Source organism: Stigmatopora nigra, chromosome 6 (assembly GCF_051989575.1).
Source record: "Stigmatopora nigra isolate UIUO_SnigA chromosome 6, RoL_Snig_1.1, whole genome shotgun sequence".
Taxonomy (NCBI): Eukaryota; Metazoa; Chordata; class Actinopteri; order Syngnathiformes; family Syngnathidae; genus Stigmatopora; species Stigmatopora nigra.
In genome coordinates, this window is record NC_135513.1 from 12,251,368 (window position 1) to 12,278,336 (window position 26,969).

Here is a 26,969-nt window from a genome sequence, read left to right on the forward strand (position 1 = left end):
TTTCTGTGGAATGTATCAGCCGTATGCAGCCAATTGATTATTTGTTTCGGACTAGTCTGTGACCGTCAAATATTGAATCTGTTTCATTGTCTAAGACTGTCGTTTAGGGATAATGGGTGACCAATTTGCCCCTTTTGCTTGGGATATTACAAAACCCAACCCTTAATAGTACGACTTTACTCTGGTGATCCAATTTTCTTTCTTTGGTCCTAAAAGAAGCGAGCATGAGCCCTGTTGCCACTTGGAAATGGAAAATCAAGGGCTCACTTGGCGAGCAACGGAACTGTTTTTTACAGGATGCTCGTCAATTTGCCCATTGCTCCCCCAAATCTAGCCTTCCAATTGAAGAATGTTTAGAAGAATTGGAGACAAACAAAGATTGTGGCCTTATCGCCAAGTCACGTTTTGTGTTCTCGTCCGGCGGTCTTCCTCTTTTGCCTTAATGTCCACGTGTCCTCCGAGCCGGCTTCGATGCCGTCGTCCTTCCGCTGTCGCCGTTGGTAACGACCGCTAGCCGATTTTTGGGTCATTCTTTTTTCAAACTGTTACAAACATTTTGATAACACTCAGTATTTCATACAAAAGACCTGTTTTGAAAAGAAAACACACAAATGACTGGTCATGCAAACTCCAAATCAACTCGTACTGTACCGGAGCATATGGATGTAGAGCTTTTGTTTAGTTTTTTTTCTTCTTCTGTGGTTCTTTTTAAAGCTATGTATTCCTGCACCATACATTCCTTATCATTGTATAGTTCCTATAAAATCACTGGCATGCTGGTGGGGTTGTACATGATATCATTTGTGATTGGTCTTGCTCAATAAAGATTTTGCTCAATTAGGACTCAGTCTGACTTAAAGTCCAGAATCTGAGAAAATTGAGAAAATAGTTCTTCCTCTGGCCAAGGTGCACCCCCCTTCCCACTAATTTATTGTTCTTAAAAGTCTTGAACAGGGACAAAACAACAATCACTTGAAAATACAGTTTTTTTTCTTGACAAATTATTAGATTAATCATTGATTCGTCAAAAATTAATTAGACATTAGATGCAATTAATGGCTATCATTTAGTTAAAGGAGAATCCCACAAAATATTAACTTGCTTAAAAAAACAAAATGAGCCCAACACAAAATTGTTAGTTTTTATTTTTCGTTTTCTCAACTGTATTAATTTATAATAATAATAAAATACAACATATGCAGAAAGGCAATAGTTTTATATTCACGGGTGCACGTAATTGGCACACAAGTGCGCATGCGCGACAGAAACCACACAGGTGCATCATTATGAGCATCACCATCCACCATTTACAAAAATGTGCAAACGATGCCGCAAAAACAAATCAACAAACACAAATTAATATGCTTATTTGATATTTCGCCACCAAAGAATCAACAACTAACCGATAAGGAGCTAAACAAGTGAGTTATTTTCCTGAAAAATGTATCCAAGAAGTCCTGTACCCTGAAGCTAACGACCTGAAGAGTTCCTGCTTATAACCACAACAAGCCGACAAAACAGGTGCGTATTTATAAAAAGCTAAATTAATTTAAACCACCTTATATTCGATAAACGCGAATATAATAGCGAGTATATGAATAGCGCTCAAGCTATCGCTAACAAACATGCTAGCCGAGACAAATTAGCCAACCGGCTTTTGACCGGATGTCGTGACAACCTCAATCAATAACAACGGCGAACGTAGTGTCCAATTTTTGTCCTTTTAAAAATCAAATTATTGTTTACAACGTGCCCGTGACGCATATTTTTTCCCCTCAGGCCAAAGTGGACTCATTAAACTGTATGCTGAACAGATAGCCACTTCAACTGTTATGGAAAAAAAAACCTACAAGACGACATTGAAGACTGCTTCCAAACACAATCTCCTGTGAGTAATCCTCGTAATAAATGTGTTTTTTATAATATAAATTCGTTTTGATATAATGCAACCCCCAGAAAAAGTCAGTCAATAGTCTCAATGCTATAGTTACACTCTCACAAGCCTCCAGTTTAATAACAAAATGAAATAACATCAATATAAAGCGTTAGTTAATATTCTTGCCTAATGCTCATTTACACATGCTGAGATGATGAAGATGATGATGAAGATGATGATGTCACTCTTGGTCCATTTTCAGTTAAAATAAAATTGATATGATGTAGGCTAGACAACATTCATTCAATTTGGCACATTTTTCCTATTCCAAGTAACCAACTTTTGTGTTTCTGAGTTCAAAAATATCACTTAGCATGGCTTTTAGTCACTTTCCACAACATTTATACAAAAAAGGAGAGAAGCACATAAAATATTCCAGTTAAAAACGAGCATAAAATGCCAGATGAAAAGAGGGCGTGAAGCACCAAGTCCACAGAAAGGTGCTCATTTTAAACATCATACAACAATTCCTCAGTAGAATTTTTGTTCGGTTACCCTTGGCTGTGTTTTACACAAATGGGACTCGGCTGTCTTTTATTGTTTTTTTTTTTAAACAATTCATCTAGATAGTTTGCTGATAACTCGAATGAGGGCAGCATTTTCATCCTTGAGCCTCTGGTTGTCTGCTTTCAGGTCGACCAGAATCTTAAGAAGAAAAAAAAATAAGTGTCAGGATACTGTCCATTTGAAGAAAAATATTTTTCCTTTTGCCGCTAATTTGAACCTTTTTTGGCATTTGCTGCATGTTTGCTATTTAGTTTTGACAGGAGACTTTTAAATTTCGCTAAAATTACTTAATTATAGTTGACTTTAGACCACTGGTGTCAAAGTGGCGGCACGGGGGCCAAATCTGGCCCGCCGCATCATTTTGTGCGGCCCGAGAAATTAATTTCAGTTTTAGGATCAAATTAAAATGGAGTATAGATGTGTATTAAATTTCCTGATTTACCCCCTTTTTAAATCAATAAATGTATTTTTTTTATATTTTTTTTCCAGTTTTTAGTTCAAAAATAATTTTGTAAAATCAAAAAAAATATTAAAAAAGCTAAAATAAACATTGTTTTAGATATATAAAAAATTGAATATTCAGGGCTTTTAATCCAGTTCATTTAATCCATTTATAAAAAAAAAAATCTAAATATTATATCTAAAATGGTCTGGCCCACATGAAATCGAGTTGACCTTAAAGCGGTCCGTGAACCAACTGACACCCTTGTTTGAGAAGGAATTCTGGCTGAATTTATTATACATGCATGTCCAGTTGTTATTATATTTTTTATAATGATTAAGAACCTTCAATTCGTCTTCCAATTCCACTGCTCTCCTCTGGAGTGCCAACTTCTCCTAAAACACGACACAAAGCAAAGAAAAGGCCTTTTAAATGTTTCCTTTCAGCAACCCCACCGACACAAATATAGAAAAAGACACTTACAAATCTCTCCAGTTCCAACAAGGCGGGTCTATCTGTGCTGCCATCTTGGCTCTATAACAAAGATCAATCAATTGCAACAACCAGTGATTTAACTTAAAGAACTTTGAAGTAAAATTTGCCCAAACCTGTCTGAATCTCTCCAGATCCACTTTATTTTGACTAAGCAGCAATTCCATCTCCTGCAGTTTGTCCTTCAGAGACAAGTTCTGCTGCAGTACTTGAAAGTAGAGCTGTAGGAGGAGGCACATAAACATACAGGGTCAAGTTTTAGAAGAAGTTTTCTACATTGATTTAGACATCCCTACATTTCTAAAGTCATTTTTTAACATATTAATGCAGAATTTTGTTGATTTTGAGCAAAAATGTAAGCTGTAAAAGAAGCTGAGACACATACTATCCTGTAGTCGCCGTCTTCTAATCCGCTTGTACTGTAGAGAAACGGAAAATAAATTACAACTCATATTAATCAATGATGAATCAAACAATACTTAAAAATGTTGTTTTTTTTAATTAGGGCTGCTTTGGAATTTAGAGGTATTTGTAAGGAGAGGTACCACTTTGCATTCAAATTTTTATTTATCAAAAATAATAATAATAAAAGAAACGTACGAGGAGTCGTCGTTACTGTTTGGATCATCCTCATCATTCTGAAACACAATAAAAAGCAACACAATTTTACATCGCTTTCTGTACCTGTAAAAGATCCAAAATGTTGACTGTGCAGGAGTGTCTTTTTCTTACCTCTCCACCTGGCTGAATGACACCAGTGGAGCGCCTCTCTTTTCTGGCTCGCCTTCTGTCCCTCACCCCCAGGCGTTTGTCTCCCTCATGCTCATCCTGCTTCACTGGGTCCGTGTCTGTAATACCAAAGCCATTTTTTAATCACATGACCTTGCTCGTAATGTAAATGTAAAACAATTAGAATGAAAAAAGTGTATATTTGTAATCATTTTTAATTTGATAGGGTCAAAGAAAAAATAGTGATTAATTCTGGAACGTGGAGAGATCAAACTCACCCCTCTCAGCGGGCGTAAGAGTGATGATGGGGCTAACGGGCTGAATGTTCCGAGGCTGAGGATACGCGGCTTTAGACATGGTCTTCTCCGCTTCCTTTAGGTCGGTTAAGGTCACACCCTGTATTAAAAAAACACATTTCTTTCAGTTTCTTTTTCTGTAAGTAGTACACCTAATTCATCACCTAATTGATGTCACAACCAGAATGCAATGTCTGGTGCGTACCTGAGTAGAACGGCGTGACTGTCGCAAGAGTCGAGAACGAGCTTTCCTCTGAGACTCGGACTCCTCATCTCTGACTGGAGCCTGAAACCTGAACAAATGCAAACAAGGATTTTGGAAAGCCGTCCAGTCTTGTGGTCAATATATTACTTTGCGTTTCCTACTTGCGGCGCTCTGTCGTAGGCGTGTTGGGACTCTCGGAAGTACTGTCCCTCGTGTGAGGAGTGGGCTGAACTCGAGCTGTGCGACTCGCTTTGTCCTGTTCCTTATCTTCCTCGCTGCCTCTCTCGTCCGACGTCTGTTTTACAAAAATAAGAACACAAAAAAACTTTTGAAACTCACCCACATTAAAGCCCATCAACAAAGTTTGCAACTCTAACCTTGTCAACTGGACTGGCTGCAGATGTGGTGGTTCCACTTTCATTGTCTGGACTGGACACCGAGGAGCTTTCTGGAAGAAGAAAACAATCAAATGGATGAAGATGAACCTGAAGTGACTATAAACAGAAGAAAATAATCAGATCAGCTGGTTTACCCGGACTGCTTTCCTTGTCCTCATTAAGCTCCAGGCCTCCTGAGACGCCACGTTCTTTGGACTGGTCCTGCAAGTTCATCTTGTCTTTGCTGCTCATCCGGCAAACTGAGCTTCTGATGACATCAAATTGTTTCAATCTCGTTGAATGTTGACAGTGGTGGAAACATCATTAATTGACTCTTTTTTAAAAAAAATAAATGGAGTGACTAATGTAGAGAAATTGATTGACTGACACCTGAATTCATCTTTTTGAAAAAAAAAGTCATTTTACGACTACAATTGTGCAACAACACTCAAAGTGAGGGAAAAATAAGTAGTGTTATTGTCTGAAAATGACTTTAATATTTGATAAAGAGCTAATATCTGAACTGTATAAGACAAATACTAACCTTCGTTTTTTATTTTGTGGATTTACAGTGGTAGCGCCTGGCTGGTTTTGCCGCTCTCTTATGGATTGTTCGTTCCGCCACTGGGGAGAAAGAAGCAAAAAAATAAATAAATAAAAGCTCAAGTCAACCTGGCATCTGACTGGAATGATGGAGAAAAAGATCTCACATTGGCTTGCTTCTGAGCTAAATCCTCCAGAAGCTCCTCAACGGTCTCGTCGGCGACATCCAATGGCGTCTGACCCTGAGAAGGTATGTTTTTCCACTCATTGATAAAACCAGAAAACGGTCCAGAATGGTAAGAATTAAATTATCAAGCATTACCGCGCAGCTGCGGGCTTCCATGTTGCACATCTGCTCGGCTAAAATGTGACAGGCCTCCCCCTGACCCCAGTGTGCGGCGGCATGGAGAGGAGTCCATCCGTCAAAGTCCATGGCCGACACGTCCAGTCCGCATTGACACAATAACCTGGCAGAGGAGTTTCTCACTTTTAACAGAGATCAATTCCCTAAGTCATACGCAAAAATTGAACAGAAAATCCCCACTTGAGTGCCTCTACGTAGCCTTTGGCGGCGGCCACGTGTAAGGGAGTGGCTCCGGTCCTGGGATGGCGTACGTTGACGGGCGGGCCCTCGGTCAGCCAGGTACGAGCATCCGTGGTGATCTGCTCCTCTTCCATTCGCTTGACTGCCTCCAAGTCTACGCCTGAACGTGGGCAGAATAGCAATTTTGCAACGGACGTTTGGTCACCAGTCTTTTAGTCGCCGGTCAAGAGCTCTCAAAATTATATTCATGAGAGAGAGAGTTCAATATCTAAGTGAGAGAGTTTAATATCTAAGTACTGTTTAATATCTAAGTACATTTGCCTGGTGACCAAAAGATTGGCAACCAAACGTTCGGCTACCAAATGTCCGGCGACCAAACGTCCGGTCACTATCATATATACATTGCAACGACACATTGGCGAAATGGAGCACTTTTACAAACTGTAACCTCACCTGCCAATGTGCTCTAAGGCTTGATATCAAAAATGGCAGTTTAGCGTCTCTTGATAAAAACATTGAAATATTCCAAGGCTTTAAAAAAAAATTATAATTTGGAGGTCCGATCCAGACCAACTTTGCCAAATTTCCTATCCACAATCATATTAGTTGATTCTGCCATCAAAACAGTGCCTTTGAAGCCAGGAAAACATGCCCATTAGGCCATTTTTGGAAGGGGTTGGAGTTAACACGTTGTTTGTTTACCTTGTCTCAGACTGTAATCCTGGAGAAGCGTCTCAGTGGTCTCATCCAGAGCGATGTCCACCGGAACGTCGCCATCGCAGTTGACGGCCGAGAGAGAAGCCCCGTGCCGCAAAAGGAAACTGACAAATCAAACGAGGCAAGGTAAGAAACCCATTTAAAAAAAAATCAATACACGGAAGAGCACTCATTCACAGGAAATTCAAACTCTTAGTCCGCCACTCTAAAACACAATCCGGTGTATTTAATGGCCATTAGCAAGGTTTCAAATGATGCACAAATTGTAGCCAATGCGCCGTGTTCAATCTTTAACCGAGCTGTTGTTCTGCCAAACACGACAACAATGCTAGCATTGTTAAATGCGGGAATAGCCTTGGCACCCACAGAACACCCTGGCATCCATAAACACAGTCCAACAGTGTATTCACATTTTTTTCTCCTTTTATAAAATCAAGCCTTCTACTATTTTGATATATTAGTTACCGCAAAAATCATTATTTTACGGTGATTATCGATATTATAAACAATCTAGCATATTTGACAATGCAATTACTAAAGAGAGAAACATGCTTTATCAACTTTGGGTCATTTTATTTGACAGGGAGTTCATAAGACTGCCAATATTATGACATGACTGCTTAAGACAGATGTATCACTTTTGGTGTGGTTGTCATGACAACCAGACTCGTGAATTATGTCACTTTAACATTGGTTCCATCATGACAACTTGACATAATGATTCTGTCCCTTTTTTGCTGAAAATGTAACACATACATAACATGTCAGGTTGCCATGACAACGACCCTAAAAGTGACATCATTTACTAGAGGACACTCGGTGGTATCTGTCATAAGCATTTATTATTGTTTAGGGCAGTGTTGTGTCATATTTATGAGGTTCTTAGGATAAATTGCAATGACAAAGTGTAAATGTAGCAAATGACACTTAGAAATAAGCGACAACCACGTTATAATGGCGAAGACGAGAGCCACGTACTCTGCAATTTCCCGGTAACCGCAGGAAGCGCCGACGTGCAGCGGCGTCCAACCCTCGCTGTCCACCTGGTTGACATTGGCGCCGCGCTCCAAAAGAAAAGACACCATCTCCATGCTCCCGTCAATGCAGGCCTTTTAGAATCAAGTTGAGTTGTCGTCAAACGTTCGGGGGGAACAAAAGCCGGTAAAAGAAAGCCAGCGTTACCTGATGTAAGGCGGTTATTCCGTCGGCATTGGAACAATTAATAATTTCCGTAGCGTCCTCCTTGTCGCCGCTCATCATCCCTTTGGCCTCTTGCAGCATCACTTGGGCTTCTTCCGTGTCGCCACTGGCGCAGGCCGCCAAAAACTCTGCGGCTCTGTCGAACCTCACCCTTTTTCTAACCGGTGCGACAAGCAAGCGTCGGTTAAACGGATTCCCGCTTTAAACACGCTCAAAGGAAACGACTATGCACATTTATAGTGTTAATCCTAGTAGAAACAATTAACACATCAATTAAAACCAGTATTTTGGTTAATTCCGCCAGAGTGGTATCGGACTATTCCAATGCTAGATCAATACCATGTAAAATATAGACATATTACATACAATTTTTGTATTTTTTTCGTTTTAAAAGTAAGTTACTTTACACTAGGGGTGTGTCAAACTCAGTTTGGTTTATTTTTGTTGACTTTCTGCCAATGTAATAGCACTGACAGATGTCATCATTGACAGCGATGTGGTGTACATTACAATATTTTTTAAAAAACAACAAAATGAAACGCGGATACGAGTCGTGTGTATTCAAGCTGCAAATATTTTGCCATGTAGCAGCTTGACATTTGAGAAATCTTGGCTGCTTTAACTGTTCAATTGTTTAACCCTTTCAAAGGCACGCATTGGTTGTCAATGGCAGTGCCAAGTGTCCAATCCTTTTTGAATGGGAGATTATGGCAGGGATTTATCCCAGTTTTAAATAATTGGAGGTCTGTAATGCTATTAAATCAATTTCAAAATAAAAAAGATGAAAATTACAGCATAAATAATGATTAATAATTTTAAAGTGATATCGCAATACTTAAGACTTGCGTTTAGAACACTTAATGTTAAATTGGCTGCCATTGACATCAAAAGACGTCCAATCCAGTAATTGCATTGGACGTCTATTGTTGTCAATGGCACTCAAACATGATCACTCGATTCCATTCATCCCAGTTGAAATTGATTTTTATTTTTAATATGAAAATCTAAGACCGTCAATGGCAGCGTCTGAATTGTCCAAGAGAAGACAACAACATCCCATCTGTAGCCCACCCACACAAGTCCCGGCACATTCTTCATTTGGAAGCTTCTTAGCTATGCTTAAAAGGCTACCAAAATTGACGAAAAAGCTCCGTAGTCCCTTTTTCCTCACCTCCGTTTGAGTAGTGGGCTGCTTTCGTCGCCCCCGGACACTGGTTCCTCACAAGGCGGTTGGCGGAGCTCGGCCTCCGGCTCTTGGCTTCCTCTTTCCGCGGCATCTCCTCGCCACCTCCGCCGGGGCACGGCCGACGCTTTGTCGGTGCAGGAACCGGCCCAGCGCTTTAGCTGCTCCCGCCGCTTGGTCCTCGCCGAATCGCCCATGAATTTATGAGAAGAGGACGTTGTTATGAACAATTAAACCATAGCCAGGAAGACAACGACACACCCTCCATGCGTGGACTGTCACTTCCTGGTCGCCGCTGGCCGCGAGCGAGAAGCTGGAGGACGCCTCTGCTTGACGCTCGTGCGCATGCGCGCAGGCCCCCGCTTCACCAAGTTGAACGCGGTGTCGTCTGCCGCCGTTGAAGGAAATGCAACAATAAGAGTCGTCATCCGTCTTCCTGCCATTGTTTCATAACGCTTAAAAATATGTTCCAGAGTCAATTTGGCACAGTGGAAACGCACTCGAGGATGTTTTTATTTATTTATTTAACTAGAATTCTACATAAAAACATCATAATTTATGCTGTACTGTCCCTCATTTCAATGCTTTGTTGTCCATCATGAGTGAGATACTTGTTTGTCCGTCTTTTGGGAGTGTCACCTGAAGGCAACATACTCACAAATACTACTGTATATTGAATTTGGGAAAGTGATCCTTTGCTGTCAACATAATCCAAACATTTCTTGTTGTGGATATATGCCCTCATCTCTCAGATAATGTGTATAAGAAAGTATATCACATATATGTGGTATGTTATGATGTTCTTACAAAGTACTAACAGTAAATGAGAAATGTGTCTATTTCCCTTTTTGCCACATTGTTGAGAATAGTTCACTTGTGCCTGAGAAAGATCGGAATCAATATGTCCACAGTACTAACACTTCCTCTGTTGTTCCTAAACATTCCAACGCAGAGGGTCAAATTCCACGTCACGTTTTCCAGTGGTAGATGCTGTCAGTCCATCGCATGGAAGTATCACAAAAGTAAGTCAACATCTTAATAGCATTTTATTTGCATTGCATATAGTTCATTTAAATATGATTTCTGATGACAGCCATTTGTTTTATACCTTGACTTCTTTTACTCTACCAAACAACTGGGGAGGGCCTATTTAACTTCAATGACTCCAATAATTAAATTTATACATCGTCTTAATATAATGCATATCAATGTTATTAAAAGAATTTAGCAACACACTTAGTGGACACCATAGATCGTTGTTTGTTAACTATCAAAGGCCAGCCATACATTTGTTTTGATAACAGTGACGATAAAAAAAAATACCTAACATGTTTTTGTGTGATTTATAGAATGGTCCCTTCCAGACAAATAGCCGCTCACTCACTTCCACCACACGCCGTGGCGCAGCTAGCAAAAGCATGGCTAGCCGAGGACACGCCGAACTTTGACCCGGCCGGAGTGTGTGTGGGCTCTCGAGAGGTGGAGGCCAGGCTCTTGTGTAAAAGCCCCCACAGTATTTTGGCAGGAAGTCCCTTCTTTACAGCCGTGTTTCAAGAAGTCGGCTGCACTGTGGAATGGATTTTCCAAGATGGAGATGAAATTGGTATGTATTAAATCCAAGATGGTGCTTTAAGGGTTATATTTTGGACGTTGATCAGTTTTGTGATTGACGTTTCAAATTGATGGACTGAATCTGAGTGAGTGTCTCTAATTTAAATCCTAGCTCCCGACGCCATCACGCTGACTGCCGTGGTGCGAGGCCCAGCCAGGTGCCTCCTCCTGGGCGAAAGACCAGCTCTGAACTGTCTCGCCCGATCCTCAGGAATCGCCACCAGATGTTCCCGCCTCCAAAAAATGGCGGCGACGGCAGGATGGCGCGGAGAAGTGGCGGGCACGCGGAAAACAACGCCCGGTTTCCGCTTGGTGGAGAAATACGCCATGATGGTGGGAGCTGTGTCCACACACAGGCATGACTTGAGTGGGATGGTGATGCTGAAGGACAACCACGTTTGGGCTTCGGGAAGCATCACGGAGGTGGGCGTCGCCGCGATTAGCTCCGGCGTGCTGATTTTATGGATTTTCTTTTTTATAGGCCGTGAAAGCTGCCAGAGCCGTGTGTGGTTTCAGCAGTAAAATTGAAGTGGAGTGCCGCTCCATAGAAGAGGCCGTGGAGGCGGCCAAGGCCGGAGCTGACATTGTCATGCTAGACAACTTCCAGCCAAAGGTGGGTAGAAAAGAAAAATGGGATGGGAAGCCATTGCTTTGTTTGCAGTACAGTGGCACTTTACTTACAAAATGAACTTGTAATTTGAACTTTTTATAAGTGGAGCAGTTAGTAAATTAAAAGTAAAAGTTTTCGTATATTGGAACAGTCATTTGTACTAATATTAGTGTATGTTCTACTGATTTTTTATGATAGGCACTCCATGTTGCGGCTGCCGCAGTCAAGCAAGAATTCCCCCATCTTCTGATAGAAGCCAGTGGAGGCGTGACACCCGAAAACATAGCAGATTACTTCTCTCCTTGCGTGGACATCATCTCCCTCGGCTGCATTACGCAAGGTTGCCCAGTTGTGGACTTCTCACTCAAAGTTCAGAGGCCAAATTTAGCCGGTAAGATCCACCCGCTTCCCTAGGAAGCAGCTAATGAGCCCATTTAACTGAAAAATTACCACCAAAAGCTTTTTCAAAGAACTTTTATTGTGAAATAAACACGTGGTCAAACAAACAACAACAAGTTATTTTTCAGACGTCGCCACGGTGACAAAAAAATTCCAAATCCAAAAAAAAACAGGCTATATTTACAAAAAAGAGCGGCTGCTAAAAGGAGAAAGCATCAGGGGAGGTCAGATGAGATCAGCCACTGCGGAGGAGGAGAAAAAGCAAGACGTCAGCGGCCCCCCACGTAAAAGCACTTCGGCGACCAGTCCACGCATTTACCGTTCATGGGCATCTCGTCGATCTGCGTGGAGTAGTACTGCTCGATGTCCCTCAGGATCCTGATGTCGTCATTCTTCACAAAGTTGATGGCCACACCTTTACGACCGTAGCGACCAGAGCGGCCAATTCTAAAAGAGATGGACGGCGGGGTTAAAGCTCTGCAATGCCAGGAGGGCGGAGCCAGCTCGGCGGGACCTACCTGTGGATGTACAACTCTCTGTTGTTGGGCAGATCGTAGTTGATGATCAGGGACACCTGGGGAACATCCAGACCTCGCGCCCAAACATCTGTGGAGATCAAGACGCGGCTGCACGCGTACGAGGAGGCTGCTCAGTCACACGCTCGACGGGACCGGACCCCCGCCCATCGGTTGTTTGTCAAATACCTGGCTCCCGAGCGGAACTCCTTCATGATGGACTCGCGCTCCTTCTGCGGCATGTCGCCGTGCATGGACGAGACGGTGAAGTTGGCCTCGCGCATCTTTTCCGTCAGCCAGTCCACCTTGCGCTTGGTGTTGCAGAAGATGACGGCCTGCGTGATGGTGAGTGTGTCGTAAAGGTCGCACAAAGTGTCGAACTTCCACTCCTCGCGCTCCACCGCCACAAAGAATTGCTTGATTCCCTCCAGCGTCAACTCATCACTGGGGAAGACAAATGCACGCTCGTCATGGACTTTGGCAAAAGGAGGAGCAACGTGGAGCTCCGCCTACCGCTTGACCAGGATCCGGATGGGGTCGGTCATGAACTTGTTGGTCATCTCCAGGATTTCGTGGGGCAGTGTGGCGCTGATGAGGACCACCTGTGTGGCGGGCGGCAGGTAGCGATACACATCGTAGATCTGCTCCTTGAAACCTGCGGCCAGGTGGAAAGGTCATGGGGTCAGCCTGAGTGGGGCGCAAATGTCAGCCAATGCAATTCTAACCTTTGTTCAGCATTTCGTCAGCCTCGTCTAAAACCAGCATCTTGATGGCACGTGTACGGAGACTCCTACGCCTGATCATGTCTGCACAAAACAAGATTTCAACAAAAAGGCATGCAGTAGTACCACTAAATAGCAAGTATATTTGGCTTCCACTCACCAAAGACTCGGCCAGGGGTGCCCGACACCACGTGCTGGCCATAGTCCAACTTCCTGATGTCCTCACCCACGTTAGTGCCACCGATGCACGCGTGGCACTGAACGCTCATGTAGTCCCCCAGCGCCAGGAGCACCTGTACACAGTGGAGTGGTCACCAAGGTGAACCAGGAAAGGGGCGGGGATAAAGCTTACCTTCTGGATCTGACCTGCCAGCTCCCTGGTGGGCGCCAAGATCAGGGCCTGCGTCTCCCTCACCTGCATGGCAAAAACAGAGTTAGATGGAGCGGTAAAGACGGGCTTTGGGGTCAGTCAGACCTGGATGTCCAGACACTGCAGCACCGACACGCAGAAGGTGGCCGTCTTTCCCGTTCCTGACTGGGACCTGAAAGCAAAAGGAGGTTGATGAGCGCCGGGCCCACTTTACGGGAGCGAGGAGGAACGGCGGAGTATCCGTACTGGGCGATGACATCTCTTCCTTTGATGATCTGCTTGATGGCTCGCTGCTGGATGGCCGATGGCTTCTCGAAGCCTGAGAAAGCAACCGTGCAGGTAATTATTATTCATTCAAATTTCAACTTAAGAAGTCTTTGCGGAGTGGACGATCAGAAAGTCACGTTAACTACAAAATGGCTGCTAGCTAGAACCCTACAAAAACAGCTAACATTCTAAATGAGCATTTCATATTGATATGGACTGCTGCCCCAACATGTCCGGGTCAACAACACAATCAACTTTTCAAATTGACTAGAGCTTGCGCTATTTTCTTGTGATCCTGTATCAAACTTGAACTTTTATATACACACAGGTAGTTTAATATCTCGTTTTCCCCGTTTGCTTAGACCAGTGCCCGTCCGCGGGGTTTTAGCATAAGTTGCTAATGCTAACCCGAAACACGCGAGTTCCATTTACCGTTTCAAACACGACAAAGTGCGTTTCCACCTACTAAAGTGGGCTCAATGTTCACGTCGCGTCGAACAGCAAGCGAAAATAGTGGCTAGGGATCTGCCTAATTAACTTTTGGCCTCCCGTCCAGAAGCCTTGCGGATCACCGGCCTACCGTAAGCATAGATGCCGCGAAGCAGGTCCTCCCGCAGGCCCATGGTGTCGAACGTGGGGGTAACGTCCACCTCCTCACTGGTCTCGAACTCCACTTTGGTCATGTCCTCGTCTTTCAGGAGCCTCTTTCGGCTCTGTATTCCAGCGGCGGCCATTTCGACTCGAGCGCAAAAGTATCAAAATAAAAGAAGCTAAGGGGGGACGGAAAATTAGGCGCTCGCTAGCTGCTAACACCGGGAAAGGAAAGGCACACGATATGATAGCAGAGCGCATGCGTGTCACCCCACGTGATTACGACAACGGAAGACAAAGTCACTGTCGCCGTCACATCCGCTTTGCTTGTCGCTGTACAGTAGGACTCCAAAATAACAATTACTACTACACGACACAACCATATTTTATTTCATATGCACACCTGCATTTAAATATGCGTCTCTGTGCATTATGTACGTATACATGCTGCGTGTTGAGTAAAAAGTGGGATTTGGGTGATTCTAAAAACATGTCATTTGCGGCTGGACAGTGACAGGTTTATGTAGCGTCGACTGCTGGCGGAGGGATCTACTATAACGCACCCTTCGGCCTCACTGCAAGCTCCGCCTGCTGGTTTGTTCGTCCGCCGCGAGGGTTAGGTCCTCTAGTAACGCGCAAGGACTGCTTGTGAATACAGACATTGGACCCCCCCTTCCAAGACCCAAACAAGACTAGCTCTCGCAGACGACGCACACCGAGGCGGAAGCGCACTCGCGCGTCCGTCGAGCGAAGCTCTTTTTCGGCGACCATCGGTGCTCTCCGCGGTGTCCGGCGGTGGCCGTCGAGCAGAAAGGCGACACTATGCCGGGCATGATGGATAAAGGTTCCGAATATTTGGGCAAGGCTCGTTCCAATGGCACCAAGAGTCCGTCCAACGCCTCCAATGGACACTTGACGGACGAAAGCGGCAGTGACGACGAGCACGGTGGGGCGTCCGTCCGCCGCTGGGCAGGCAGTGAACCGGGCAGCCTGCTAGCTAGCCTGTTAGCTGGCTAGCCAAAGCGAAGTCCGATGTGTTACCAAATGTTTTGTTTACTATGTTGTCCGCAGATGTGGGGATGCGAGTTGGAGCCGACTACCAGGCCGCCATTCCTGACTTGGAGGCCGGTGAGAGACCGAGGGACGGGGGTGGGGGCCGAGCGAGTTCGCTCGGTGGAAAGACAGGGTAGCCTCGGAACGCGACGCCGAACCCAGGCTCCTGCCAAAGTGCAACAAATGCCCGCAGTTTTTGGAGAACCTCGAGTGAAAAATCCTCGTAATGTTAGGCGTTTACGCACAGTGCGATATTTTGACGAGTATTTGCGCGAATGTGACAAGAAAGCGAGTCACTTAGCCAGGGGACAGTGCGCCGAGGCTACCACCTGACGCGTAAAAATCAATCTACTTGGCCACCGATGATGGTGATGCAACCACACCTAGTCTGATATGCTTACGGGAGCATTCTCATAATTCTCATTATGTGGCAAAGCTGACGACATTGACGCAGGAGAGCAAAAGAGCCAAAGTGTGCTTCCCGTGCCTTTTTTCGTCAGCTTTTATTAGGGTGTCAAGCTGCCCTTTCGTCGGTAGGAGCGCTCCAAAGGGGACATCAGCGTGTACCTTGACATTGTTTTTCTTTTATTTTAGTGTTGCGACAAAACAAAATGGAGTCTTTACAAACACCACATTTGCAGATTTTTCTTTTATGAGTTGTTTTGTACTTAAATGTTGTTAAAAGTGTAGTATTCTGGTGTAAAGAAATATTGTCAATATGTTCTGGGCGAATGGATTTTTGGGTAAGTATCATGTTTTGGGGAAAAAAAACAATGATAGTTTGTGTTGTCTGTGGTGCGTTATTAAATTAACGATGATACGATTTAGGCTCGGGGAAGTATTTGGAGAAGGACACGGGCGGCATGTTGGTGTGGTCGCCTTCTCACGACATCGAAGACGCCAAACGTGAGTGACGGCCCGACAAATGGTGTTCGGCGCCACGGTCCGTTTGGGTAACAACGTTTTCCCTCCGCAGTGGACGAGTACATCGCCCTGGCTAAAGAGAAGCACGGCTACAACGTGGAGCAGGTAGGCCTCCGCCTCCGCCAAAGAACCTTTCCGCCAGTGTTTACCATCAAAGATGGCGTTCCACACAGGCGCTGGGGATGCTCTTCTGGCACAAACACAACATCGAGAAGTCATTGGCCGACCTCCCCAACTTTACGCCTTTCCCCGATGAGTGGACGGTGGAGGACAAAGTGCTGTTTGAGCAAGCCTTCAGTTTTCACGGCAAGAGTTTTCACCGCATCCAGCAGATGGTAGGACTCCCGCAACCATTCCGGGTCAGCCGTCTTCTTGGCTATTCGTCCCGCTCGCTGATGCGACGTTGGCTCGTCGTCAGCTTCCAGATAAGTCCATCTCCAGTCTGGTTAAATACTACTACTCGTGGAAGAAGACCCGGTCCAGAACCAGCTTGATGGATCGTCAGGCTCGCAAATTGGCCAGCAGGAGCAACCAGGGCGACAGGTAGCGTTTAGTTTAATTTATTATTAAAAATAACTGCCAGAAAATATGCTACATACTATTTAAAGCTACCGGTGTTATGTAAACTTGTCCCCGTTTTTGACACCGCAGCGACGAGGAGATGGAAGAGGCCAACCCGGCTGAACCCAACGACAGCGACTACGACCCCAATAGAGAAGCCAAGAAAGAGGTAAGCTAAGCTAAGCTACGGTAAGATAAGCATCATCACTGATCTTACTTGGAGCTTTTGTTGTTGTTGTTGGCATGTCAGAACCCGGCAGCGGAGCCCGCCGTGCCGGCCTCCAAGTCGACGCCGGGCCGACGGGAGCACCAGACACTGCAGCACCGTCATCACCAGCGCTCGCGCTGTCGGCCCCCCAAAGGCATGTACTTAACCCAGGACGACGTGGTGGCCGTGTCCTGCAGCGCCGCCGCCGCCAATGCTCTCCTGCGCCAGCTGGACATGGAACTGGTGTCCCTCAAGAGGCAGGTAAGCCAGGATTTGGACGTCCCCGAGGTACATGCTTCTTGCCGGCATCCACGTCTTCTGTTTTTGTTTTGTTCAGGTTCAAAACGCCAAGCAGATGAACAGCGGACTCAAGCACTTCTTGGATCTGGGAATTAACGACTTCCGCCTGCCCGAGGTGGGTCGCAAAAGTCCACTCGTCATAAAATTATTAAAAAATACCACAGGCTAATTAGACCGCACTTAATGCAACGTTTACTGTTTATTTTGTATAACCATAGCCTAAAAAATCCAAAATAACAGGTTGTCAAAGAGAAAAATAAAATGTCACAAGCCTAGCCAAACTATGAAAAAAAATGGCGACTTATAGTCCGGACAATACGCCAACACATCTCACCCATATTTTTTGTTTTGTTTTGATGCTTGCAGAGCGCTCAGAAGGTGAACGCTCGCTGGACCACTGATGAACAGCTGCTCGCCGTTCAAGGTGACACACCCCCTCCTCCCTTTCGCTTGTATTTGATTGGACGATTTCACGGCGACGACTGACCCGAAACGTGTCTTTCAGGGGTCAGGAAGTACGGCAAAGACTTCCAGGCCATCGCCGACGTCATCGGCAACAAAACGCTGGGTCAGGTCAAGAACTTCTTCGTCAACTACCGACGCCGCTTCAACCTGGAGGAGGTGCTTCAGGAGTGGGAGGCGGAGCAAGGTGACGGAGGCGGGGAAGAGTCTAAGAATGCTTCGGTCACGCCCTCTGGGAGGAGCTCGGACGACGAGGACGACGAGGTGAGTGGCCGAACACAAACCCCCCGTCGAGTGATGGCTCAACTCAGGCCACGCCCCTTCTTTCCCCTTGCCTTAAAAGGCTCAGGTGGCATCAGGGGGGTCTCCCGCTGCGGCGGCGGGCTCGTCTCGTTCCCAGGGTGGCGCAGCATCGGGCCCCGCCTCCTCGCTCCAACAGCAGCCACCCCCTCTGCTGCGGCCCTCGCTGCCGGCCACGCCCTCGCTGCACCGGCAGCCGCCGCCCCTCCAGCAGCAACAGCCCCGCCCCAGCCCTCAGCAGCCGCCACCCCTCATCCGGCCCTCTGACCCGCCCCCTCCTCGTCTGAACCCCCGGCCGCCGGCCGGCCAACGCTCGCCGGCCGCGGCGCTCCCGCCGTCGGACGCCGCCTCGTCGTCTTCCCTCCACTGAGGCAGGCCTACTTGCGCAGTGGGCGGGGCTTAGGGAGCAGGCCACCGCCGGTGTTGCATTTTTAAAAAGCTATTTTTCAAGTTAGCTTGAACTCGAAAAACTTAGTCGATGAGTTGCCGGTAAGTGTTTCACTAATTAAACAAATAAAAGTTGATTAAAAAATGCAATTTTTGAGAAATTGCACAGAGATGGTTGACCTTCAGTCCCGTGACATGCTTTTAGTCACTTCCTATTTATTTTGGGGCGTTGTCAGCTCATTGGCTGCCATTGAAGCCGCAAGATGTCCAATCCTTGTTGAATTGGAGGAAGTTGGACGAAAAAATGTCCTATACTGACTGAAATTAACTTAAATATTTTTGAGTGTTTTTGTAGATATGTTTTTTTGCCAATTTTCACCCCGATCTTAAAAGTGTCTTTTTTTCTTTTACAGGCTATTTTGCATTTTGGTGCATTTTTCTTTTACTTTTGGGTCCTTTTTCCCCTCACTGGTAATAAATAGGGATGTTTTTTCACATTCGGACTTTACAACTTTTGTGCCACTTGATTTTCTTCCTTAATATTCAGACACAAAATAATAACACTGCTCTAGCACAGCTCAACAATAGGTGGCGCTAAAGCACCAATAAACCATAATAACAACGAAGAAGAAGCATCAAGGATTCCTCCACCGGAGTCGTGTGTTTCGGTTCGGCCCCAGCTCGCACTTCCATGTGGACCCTCGCTCGCCGGAGCTTGGGCTCCGTCCGTCGGGCGGCTCTCGCAGCCGGCGACCCGCCGCTGCTCCGCCGAGAGAGCTCGGCGTGCCCCCCGGAGGTCAGCGCTACGCGAGTCCGCCAGACATTTGTGGACTTCTTCGAGGGCGAACACGGACACCTGCGGGTCCCGTCGTCGCCCGTCCGGCCCAGAGGAGACCCCACTTTGCTCTTTGTCAACGCCGGAATGAACCAGGTCAGTCGAGCACCATTTTCTCATAGTCTTTTAAATGTATATATTCTTATAAATGTGGTGTCAAAAGTCACTTTTTTGTGTGAGTGCACATTTAGCAACGTCAGTATTTACTTCTAAATAATATGTTCTAAATCTAAACCGTAAATGTCAAGTCAAACAAAGTCAAAAGCCTTAATTGTCATTGTACAACAGCTGCGTATAACAATGTTAGCTACTCCACCAAGTGCATTTTTCCCAATAAAAACATGTCATTTAAAAAGTCATGTCTGGGCAAGGTAATTCTAAAATATTGGCATAATTCTGGCAGTAAAAGAGTCCTCTTCCAATTTAGATGTATAAATGGTTTACTCGACAATTACAAAAATCTAAAAAATTTTAAAATCATTTCCATGCCTTGACAATTGTTTTGTTTTGGTCAGTTCAAGCCCCTCCTGCTGGGCACGGCGGACCCTCGCAGCGCCATGGCATCGTACCGTCGTGTGGTCAACAGTCAGAAGTGCGTGCGGGCCGGCGGAAAGCACAACGACCTGGACGACGTGGGCAAGGACGTCTACCACCACACCTTCTTTGAGATGATGGGAAACTGGTCCTTTGGCGACTACTTCAAAGTAAGTGGTCTGCCTCCAGCACCCCCGTGCGAACCCTATGACGATAACGGAAATGATGCACCTGTCCACAGGAAGAGGCGTGTGCTACGGCTTGGACGCTGCTGACGGAGCGATACGGGATCGCGCCTGACCGCCTCTACGTTTCTTACTTTGGCGGCGACGCTGCTTCGGGGCTGCCGGCTGACGAGGAGACACGCCGCATCTGGCTGGACCTCGGGTAGGTGGATCTTGTTTTGGCGGTCCAACCCGATAACCAGAATGGTCGCCCGCTCTTCATTAGGGTGCCTCCGGAGCGTCTTCTCCCGTTCGGGATGAAGGAGAACTTCTGGGAGATGGGCGACACGGGTCCATGTGGCCCCTGCACCGAGATCCACTACGACCGCGTGGGGGGGCGCCAAGCCGCCGAATTGGTCAACGCCGGCCACCCGGACGTACTGGAGATCTGGAACCTGGTCTTCATGGAATACAGCCGGTACGTCTGTATGGTGGACACAATTTGGAAGCCATTTTCATCCAAATAAGTCAACATTTAGAAAGCTATTTTTTGGGGTGACAGGGAGATGGATGGCGAGCTCCGGGTTCTCCCCGCCCGCTGCGTGGACACGGGATTGGGCCTGGAGCGCCTACTGAGCGTCCTCCAGGGCAAAAGTTCCAACTACGACACTGACCTCTTCACCCCGCTGATGGAGGCCATACGGGAGAAGAGCGGCGCCCCTCCATACGGCGGGCGCACGGGTCCGGAGGTGCGAACGGACGTGGCGTACCGGGTGGTGGCCGACCACGCGCGTGCGCTGGCCGTCTGCATCGCCGACGGGGTCCATCCCGGCATGTCGGGCGCCGAGTGAGTATTTTTTGAGGTTCTATGAGTGCCCCAAAATTGTGCCATTTCATGGGCTATTTGTGAACCCGCCTCTTTGTGACCCCGCCCCCAGGTTGGTGTTGAGGAGGATCCTGAGGAGGGCGGTCCGCTACTGTGCCGAGATCCTACAGGCACCCCCAGGCACGCTGGCCAGCCTGGTACCCCACGTGGCGTGCAGCCTGGTAACGTATTAGTACCATTTTTTTTTCGTTTTATGGGATGGGATCAAATGATGAAGTCAATTGAATGTGTTGTATGAATTTGGGTGTGCGCACAGGGGGACGTTTACCCGGAGCTACAACGTGAAACCCAACGGGTGAGTCGGCCTCGGCCATAGGATGACGACAGAAGGACTGACGTCTACCCCCGCAGACCATGGACCTCATCAACGAGAACGAGGACCAATTCCTGTCTAGTCTGCGACGGGGGCGTGGCCTCATCCGACGCACTCTCCGCACTTTGGACCCTCAAAGCCACAAGATCTTTCCTGGTCAGTTTTCATCCATGGAACCATCCAAAGTGTTTGACATTGCTGATTTGAGATCTGTTTACATTTGAATCCTTATTGCCTTTGTTTATATGCATTTTGTAAGTATTTGGTTTCACCGTTCTCAGCCCAGGTGGCGTGTTCGTTGCACCGGGACTTGGGTTTCCCCCTGGACCTGATTCAGCTGGTTCTGGATGAGGAGGGCGCCACCGTGGACCAGGCCCAGGTGGAGCGCCTGCTTGCCGCCGAACGAAGCCGGGCCGGGTCGGAGAAGTCCGCCGACGACGACAACGACGACCACAAGCCAGGCGCGCTCGCGCTAGACCGTCTGCGCCAAATGGATGTGCCGAACACTGACGACGCCCCCAAGTACGAATACCTCCTACGAGGACGACAATATGGTAGGTGGTTTGATATAGCAACTATGTATTGAAAAATTGCTCTAAAAATCAATTTGACTGAGGAATTCCCTGTCTCAAGATGGCCGCCAGATCCTTTATCTTAGTGCTTATTGCCGATTTTCCTCCAGAGTTCCCAGAATGCCGAGCCCGCGTGCTGGCCGTGCTGGATGGCGAGGCCTCGGTGTCTCGTGCGGAGCCGGGGCGGCGCTACGCCGTCGTTCTGGACCGCACGTGCTTCTACGCCGAGCAGGGCGGCCAGGACGCCGACCGCGGATACTTTGTGCGGGATGACCTGCAGGTGGGTGCGATCCAGCTAGCTTGCCATGAGCGCAACCTCAATAACGTCCCATTTGGCAGGAAGTACCCTTCTCGGTGGAGGCCGTGTCCAAAGCGGGGGGCTACGTCTTTCACTGGGTCAACGCCGCTGACGTCCTCCAGACCGGAGATGTCGTACACCTCTATTTGGATCAGGTAAAAAAATAATATGCGGCTGTTTGTTTTTTATGATAACGGTCTGAAAGACGCAGACGTCATCGCACACTTTTTGTGTTGGCGGTCCACAGGCTCACCGCGTAGCGTGCATGAAGAACCACACGGCCACGCACCTGCTCAACTACGCCCTGCGGGACGTCTTGGGCCCGTCCGTCCACCAACGGGGTTCGCACGTGTCGGCCCGCCGCCTTCGCTTCGACTTCAGCGTCAAGGTGAGGACATATCCAAGGTCACATTCATTCTTTCACCCCCTTCGGCCAATGAGTTAACAAGGAACTTTAAAATGTCCCCAAACTAACGAGCTCATTCCCATCCAGGGCTCGCCCGACGCCGATCAGCTCCAGCGGGTGGAAGCCATCATCCGTGAGGCGGCGTCCGCCAACGGGGCCGTCCTGGTACGGAAACTCCCCCTGGAGGACGCCCTGGCCCTGGCGGGCATCCGCACGATCGACGAGGTACGCCGACCAAACGTCCTCGTTGACTCTGGCCCGACGTCTCACGCGATTGGTTCGCCATCTTCAGGCCTATCCGGATCCCGTCCGAGTGGTCACGACGGAGCTTTCGGACGGCACCCCGGAGGCTTCTGTGGAACTCTGCTGCGGAACGTGAGAGTACCATCGACGCACATACTATGTACTGTAATGAAGTTTGATGTCGTCCAAATATTCGACTGTTAAAATTTCAGACACCTGTTGCGGACGGGCGCCATCGGCGACCTAGTCATCGTGTCGGAGCGCCAGCCGGTCAAAGGGATCAGTCGCGTGGTGGCCGTGACCGGGACGGACGCCGAGCAGGCTCGCGAGGCGGGGCGAGCGCTCATTGTCCAAGTGGACTCGCTGGAGGCCCGCCTGACCGCAGCCGCCACCGCCTCTCCCTGCCTTGACTCGGCCCAACGTCTCTCCAAAGACGTGGGCACCCTATCTGATGTGAGCCCCGCCCCTTTATCCGACAACGCAACTCAAAATGAGGATTTAAAAAAATATTTTATATGATTTAATCTTGCGGGCAGGTGGCTGACAACACGCCCTTCCCCCAGTGGCAGCGAACGGAAGCGCGGGCTCGTCTGAAGGCGCTGCAAAGGCGGAGCAACACGGTGCTCCGCAAGCTGGAGATTAAGCAGGTGAGCAAATAAAAGCGCTCGGGGGTCTTCGGGTGGCGTTCTAACGGCAGGTCGCTCTCCGCAGGCGGCGGGACACGCTCGCCTGGTGTTGGACGCCAACAGGCAGGAAGCTGTGCTGGTGGATATGGTGGACGCCCCGTCCTTGGGGGTACGTTTTATTCTGTTTTGAAAAAAATCTTCCCAAATGGTGGTTGAAATTGTGTCAGGAATGGATCTACTTGCCGTAATAACAACTAATGTTAAACGTTGTGGCTTCAGGTCTTGATGAAGACGGTGAACGCCGTGAGCTCGGCGCGTCCTTCCGCCCACGTCATGCTGATGGCGCTCCAAAAATCTTCCGGAAAAGTCCTGTGTGCCTGCCAGGTTCCCAAGGTAAGGGTGGAGCATATGTCGCCCATGGGCGGAGTCTGACATCTCTCTCTCTTTTTCAGGACTCGCCGGCCTTCCCAGCCTCCCAATGGGCGGAGGCCGTCTGTCGGCGACTGGGTGGCGGCGCCGGTGGCTCGCCGGTGGTGGCGCGTGGAACTGCAAGCGCTGAAGACAACTTGGACGTGTCTGGAGCGCTCAGATGGGCGGAGGACTACGCGCGTGGTTTTTTGGCGGAATTTCCAGAAGGTACGAAGAACGCAGTGGCGGGGGGACCCGAACGTTGAGGGTGGAAAGGGTTAAAAAGAACGCTCGATTTTAGTCGCATATTTTTTTTAAATTTTATGGTGCTTTTTGGCTGCTCGGAAACTATTTATAGTAACAGATCATGCAATATCGTCAACAAATTTATTTATATTTATCACTTATCATTGTTATGACATGTTATATTATTTTTACTGCTCTAAAAGGATAGGCATTGCAGATTTGCCAAATACTATGAATCTCCTACTAAATACACATTTTGTATCAAAAAACAAAAACAAATTAAGCTGTTTATTTTAAACAATTTACATGGGGTTAAAAGATTAAAATGTTGACAATATTTGTTGTTGGCTCGCCATTTTAACTTACCGCAACGACTCATTTTGAAACGCAAACCGTCAGTAATTGTTCATTAGAATTAATTATTATTTTTAAAAAACTATTTAAAACCATTACAAAAATTACATATAATTGCACTTTATTTTTGTACGCGTCGCTGTAAATGCCACAAGGAAAAAAGTCACAAAATTTGCTAACAATTTGTTTACGTTCACATTACTTAGCCATTATAAAGTAGCCTGCCATTGACAATGAAGAGCGTAAAGCACTAGGCGTCCAATCCGTTGACTTCCACTTTTCAAAACTCGTGAGCAGCGCTAACATCGTCGCTAACCGGAGGGCCCGCGCTCGACCGGCCCGTGTCGGCGTCTCGTCGGGCTCGCCGTTCCACGTCGTTGAAGCTGAGGATCAGGTTGACCTCGCCGGCGTCCTTGCGTAGCACCGCCGAGATCATCTGAAGCGCATTAGTAAAAAGAAAAAAAAAGTCCCCTTAAAACCAACTTCCAGACTAAAATAATAATAAGTTCAAGTCATAGCAAAAGCTAACTAGTTAGCCTATGAGGAATTTAGCAAACATTGGCAAATCAGTTAGACGTGTACCCGGCCGAGACGCGGCTCTCCCAGCAGAGTCCTAAAGGGGGCGTCGTTTTGCGCAAAACTTCTCAGGTGGGCGCACACGTGATCCACTTGCTGCCTCCAGTAACCTGTCAAAGAAAATATAACTTGAGTAGTAGCTAACAGTCGTAGCTAATATATTAAGGTGCTCACCCCCTAAAATTGACCCCAAATTAATTAATTTCATTTTTTTCTATTTAAAAAAAGGTTTAAATTCATAGTTCACCTTTTTTGTGCAGGATCTTTTTAATGTATTTTTTTATTCTATATATATTTTTTATGTGTGTCTGACCTCTGCCCGGGCTGATGGCGGCGAGCGGCGGTCGATCCCGCCGACTGGTCGGCGGATGCTCGGCGGACACTGGCTCCGCCCGCCGTAGCGCCACGGGTGACGTCTGCGTCTGGCGGGCAGGGGATCCAAAAAATGTCATTCACACTTTTTCTTTGTTTTGATTAGGTTTTTTTTGCTTTAAAATTACCTGGCAACTAGACGTAGCCGTGCGTAGACTAGAAGGGGGCGGAGCATCTAGAAAGAGGCCGCAGACTGCACAGTTGGCGGCTTGTGGGGGTACGGCGGCCCCACAGCCCGTGCATGTCTCGTACGTGGCGACGGCGGTGGCGGTCTCGCTGCAGACGTGCACCTTGGCGCCGCACCAGTCGCAGTAGCGAGCGTTCACTCGATTTCCGCGTCGACATTCCGAGCATGGCAACTCCCTGTCGGGAGATACCTGTGCACGAGAATCTTTATGTCCCGCCTTCCGTAACTCTGGGCGGGGGGCGGAGCATTACCTGTGCCACGGCGTGGCTTATCCCCACGCCAGCCTCGGTGGGGACTTGAGTGTCGCATAACACGCATCGCACCTGGCGCACGCAAACGCACGTTAGGCTGCCGCCGCGATTGTTGCGATGAGGGAGGTACCTTCTGGCCGTCGACAGGGGGCATCACGCGTCGTGGCAAGGGGGCGCCGCATGTTGCACACCACCATTGCGAGCGCCTACAGATGAAATTGACTTCGATTAGTGTAAAATCGAGCAGAAGTACCATGTTTTCTTGCATTTAAGCCATATTTGTAACAAAAAAAAATGAAGCGAGCGGCTTTTATGCGCACAAGACCTGCTATACTCTTTTTCACCAGTAATTGTTGACAAAGTAGATGTCGGCGTCTTACCTTAAGAAGCCAGGGTTCGCTGATGAAGCCACACTTGTGGCGTTCAGTGCTTCTTCACACGCAGGCGGCCCTTCAAAATAAATGCAAAAGGTCAAAGGTGTTACATTCAACTCTACTTCTTTTAACTCTAATCTATTGTTGTAAAAATGCCCACCTGGTGGTGCCTCTCGCACGACAAAGGCTTTGGTGACTGTGGCGCTCTCACGGCCGTCGCTGCAAAGGCGGGAAAATGGCCAAGTTGAAGAAGTTTGGGAGGCGGCGCTCACGCTACCTGGTGACAGCCACGGCCCTCACGCACACCCGCCCGGCGGGCAACGGGAAAGGGGCGACGTAGCGCCGCCCGCCGCTTCCCGGCGACGCCCACTGAGGCCTGGAGCCGTCCAGCGTGTAGAAAACTTGCGTGCCGCTCGTGTCTGCGTAAAATCAATGCAAGCGTGATTAATGAACTAAGATCAAAACCTTAAAATACTACAAGGGGGTGCCCGGTTACCACTTAGGCATATAGCGCCCCCAACTGGTCTGGAGGTAAACAAATAGATGAATGTGTTTCGTACCCGACTGAATGCACACTGGCGTTCTGCTGTCAAGGTGGTTCTTTGATGCTGGCTTCTCCCAGTGCATGATGGGAATGATGCGCGGCGCCAAAACTGCCATGATGATGCCAGATCTGTCAATAAATTCAAGTGATAGTTAGCAACCAGCAGTGTTTTTCCCCCCTACATTGCATGGCAAAAATGTATAATCTTGGGCGAAAACAAGACAAAACTTTAGCAAAAAAAGTCAATTTACATGGAGTCAAGCCTCCAAACCGTTTATAGGATGTGCTGTCAACTTTGTTTGCGTCACCATAGCAACAACCCTAGATAT

At 47.5% G+C, this 26,969-nt stretch overlaps 6 protein-coding genes across 7 annotated transcripts; 3 read left to right on the forward strand and 3 right to left on the reverse strand.

Annotated features, from left to right (window-relative positions):
• Positions 1-1,127: 1,127 nt before the first annotated feature.
• ppp1r12c (protein phosphatase 1, regulatory subunit 12C) lies at positions 1,128-9,547 on the reverse strand. The gene is made up of 20 exons (XM_077718061.1): positions 9,160-9,547; positions 7,971-8,145; positions 7,767-7,897; positions 6,774-6,892; positions 6,072-6,231; positions 5,850-5,994; positions 5,695-5,769; positions 5,529-5,608; positions 5,140-5,252; positions 4,985-5,055; positions 4,769-4,902; positions 4,608-4,695; positions 4,385-4,502; positions 4,110-4,225; positions 3,978-4,015; positions 3,763-3,796; positions 3,494-3,598; positions 3,369-3,419; positions 3,230-3,280; positions 1,128-2,581 (listed from the first exon to the last, which is right to left on the reverse strand). Exons 1-20 carry the CDS (start codon positions 9,366-9,368, stop codon positions 2,495-2,497), a joined length of 2,100 nt encoding a protein of 699 aa, XP_077574187.1. The 5' UTR covers positions 9,369-9,547; the 3' UTR covers positions 1,128-2,494.
• On the forward strand, positions 1,777-11,895 carry LOC144197593 (nicotinate-nucleotide pyrophosphorylase [carboxylating]-like). Its single transcript, XM_077718062.1, has 8 exons — positions 1,777-1,888; positions 5,557-5,777; positions 6,784-6,914; positions 10,124-10,193; positions 10,521-10,774; positions 10,895-11,205; positions 11,264-11,395; positions 11,591-11,895. The coding sequence occupies exons 4-8, from the start codon at positions 10,159-10,161 to the stop codon at positions 11,804-11,806; spliced, it is 948 nt and encodes a 315-aa protein (XP_077574188.1). The 5' UTR covers positions 1,777-1,888; positions 5,557-5,777; positions 6,784-6,914; positions 10,124-10,158; the 3' UTR covers positions 11,807-11,895.
• eif4a3 (eukaryotic translation initiation factor 4A3) lies at positions 11,851-14,580 on the reverse strand. The gene is made up of 11 exons (XM_077718059.1): positions 14,246-14,580; positions 13,645-13,717; positions 13,504-13,570; positions 13,381-13,443; positions 13,189-13,321; positions 13,032-13,112; positions 12,820-12,961; positions 12,496-12,750; positions 12,310-12,417; positions 12,111-12,238; positions 11,851-12,033 (listed from the first exon to the last, which is right to left on the reverse strand). The coding sequence occupies exons 1-11, from the start codon at positions 14,397-14,399 to the stop codon at positions 12,017-12,019; spliced, it is 1,221 nt and encodes a 406-aa protein (XP_077574185.1). The 5' UTR covers positions 14,400-14,580; the 3' UTR covers positions 11,851-12,016.
• rcor3 (REST corepressor 3) lies at positions 14,555-18,636 on the forward strand. 2 transcript variants are annotated; one of them, XM_077718057.1, is made up of 12 exons: positions 14,555-15,202; positions 15,328-15,384; positions 16,138-16,215; positions 16,286-16,338; positions 16,407-16,568; positions 16,652-16,776; positions 16,885-16,963; positions 17,042-17,263; positions 17,340-17,417; positions 17,669-17,726; positions 17,808-18,028; positions 18,108-18,636. In XM_077718057.1, exons 1-12 carry the CDS (start codon positions 15,079-15,081, stop codon positions 18,432-18,434), a joined length of 1,584 nt encoding a protein of 527 aa, XP_077574183.1. In that variant the 5' UTR covers positions 14,555-15,078; the 3' UTR covers positions 18,435-18,636. The 2 variants fall into 2 exon arrangements, with proteins under 2 accessions (XP_077574183.1, XP_077574184.1); XM_077718058.1 differs by having other exon boundaries at positions 14,556-15,202; positions 17,045-17,263.
• Positions 18,637-18,784: 148 nt separating this feature from the next.
• On the forward strand, positions 18,785-24,243 carry aars2 (alanyl-tRNA synthetase 2, mitochondrial (putative)). The gene is made up of 19 exons (XM_077718060.1): positions 18,785-19,382; positions 19,802-19,990; positions 20,062-20,207; positions 20,271-20,462; positions 20,547-20,831; positions 20,923-21,031; positions 21,127-21,165; positions 21,222-21,339; positions 21,465-21,737; positions 21,866-22,035; positions 22,095-22,208; positions 22,301-22,441; positions 22,547-22,684; positions 22,752-22,834; positions 22,915-23,155; positions 23,239-23,349; positions 23,414-23,497; positions 23,608-23,721; positions 23,781-24,243. The coding sequence occupies exons 1-19, from the start codon at positions 19,143-19,145 to the stop codon at positions 24,000-24,002; spliced, it is 3,009 nt and encodes a 1,002-aa protein (XP_077574186.1). The 5' UTR covers positions 18,785-19,142; the 3' UTR covers positions 24,003-24,243.
• A 373-nt stretch (positions 24,244-24,616) lies between these two features.
• Positions 24,617-26,969, reverse strand: dzank1 (double zinc ribbon and ankyrin repeat domains 1). The gene is made up of 11 exons (XM_077718527.1): positions 26,892-26,969; positions 26,657-26,769; positions 26,374-26,515; positions 26,257-26,315; positions 26,103-26,172; positions 25,853-25,928; positions 25,723-25,794; positions 25,413-25,661; positions 25,226-25,334; positions 24,919-25,022; positions 24,617-24,772 (listed from the first exon to the last, which is right to left on the reverse strand). Exons 2-11 carry the CDS (start codon positions 26,754-26,756, stop codon positions 24,617-24,619), a joined length of 1,137 nt encoding a protein of 378 aa, XP_077574653.1. The 5' UTR covers positions 26,757-26,769; positions 26,892-26,969.

Bases quoted from the DNA above. Each gene is read 5' to 3' on its own strand.
- ppp1r12c (XM_077718061.1), bottom strand. From the start codon at position 9,368: ATGGGCGATTCGGCGAGGACCAAGCGGCGGGAGCAGCTAAAGCGCTGG. The intron at 5,770-5,849 runs GTAATGCTTGAT...ATACCTTCTCAG, and splicing joins TGGAAGCCCGCAGCTGCGCG to GGTCAGACGCCATTGGATGT. The intron at 5,609-5,694 runs GTGAGATCTTTT...CTTTCTCCCCAG, and splicing joins TAGCTCAGAAGCAAGCCAAT to TGGCGGAACGAACAATCCAT.
- aars2 (XM_077718060.1), top strand. From the start codon at position 19,143: ATGTGGACCCTCGCTCGCCGGAGCTTGGGCTCCGTCCGTCGGGCGGCT. The intron at 19,991-20,061 runs GTAAGTGGTCTG...ACCTGTCCACAG, and splicing joins CCTTTGGCGACTACTTCAAA to GAAGAGGCGTGTGCTACGGC. The intron at 21,738-21,865 runs GTAGGTGGTTTG...ATTTTCCTCCAG, and splicing joins CCTACGAGGACGACAATATG to AGTTCCCAGAATGCCGAGCC.
- dzank1 (XM_077718527.1), bottom strand. From the start codon at position 26,756: ATGGCAGTTTTGGCGCCGCGCATCATTCCCATCATGCACTGGGAGAAG. The intron at 26,316-26,373 runs GTAGCGTGAGCG...CCGCCTTTGCAG, and splicing joins AGGGCCGTGGCTGTCACCAG to CGACGGCCGTGAGAGCGCCA. The intron at 25,662-25,722 runs GTAATGCTCCGC...TCTCGTGCACAG, and splicing joins TAAGCCACGCCGTGGCACAG to GTATCTCCCGACAGGGAGTT.
- rcor3 (XM_077718057.1), top strand. From the start codon at position 15,079: ATGCCGGGCATGATGGATAAAGGTTCCGAATATTTGGGCAAGGCTCGT. The intron at 15,203-15,327 runs GTGGGGCGTCCG...TGTTGTCCGCAG, and splicing joins CGGCAGTGACGACGAGCACG to ATGTGGGGATGCGAGTTGGA. The intron at 16,216-16,285 runs GTGAGTGACGGC...TTCCCTCCGCAG, and splicing joins CGACATCGAAGACGCCAAAC to TGGACGAGTACATCGCCCTG.
- LOC144197593 (XM_077718062.1), top strand. From the start codon at position 10,159: ATGCTGTCAGTCCATCGCATGGAAGTATCACAAAA. The intron at 10,194-10,520 runs GTAAGTCAACAT...TGTGATTTATAG, and splicing joins CGCATGGAAGTATCACAAAA to AATGGTCCCTTCCAGACAAA. The intron at 11,396-11,590 runs GTGGGTAGAAAA...TTTTTATGATAG, and splicing joins TAGACAACTTCCAGCCAAAG to GCACTCCATGTTGCGGCTGC.
- eif4a3 (XM_077718059.1), bottom strand. From the start codon at position 14,399: ATGGCCGCCGCTGGAATACAGAGCCGAAAGAGGCTCCTGAAAGACGAG. The intron at 13,444-13,503 runs GTCTGACTGACC...TTTGCCATGCAG, and splicing joins TGCAGTGTCTGGACATCCAG to GTGAGGGAGACGCAGGCCCT. The intron at 12,418-12,495 runs GTATTTGACAAA...GTACGCGTGCAG, and splicing joins GAGTTCCGCTCGGGAGCCAG to CCGCGTCTTGATCTCCACAG.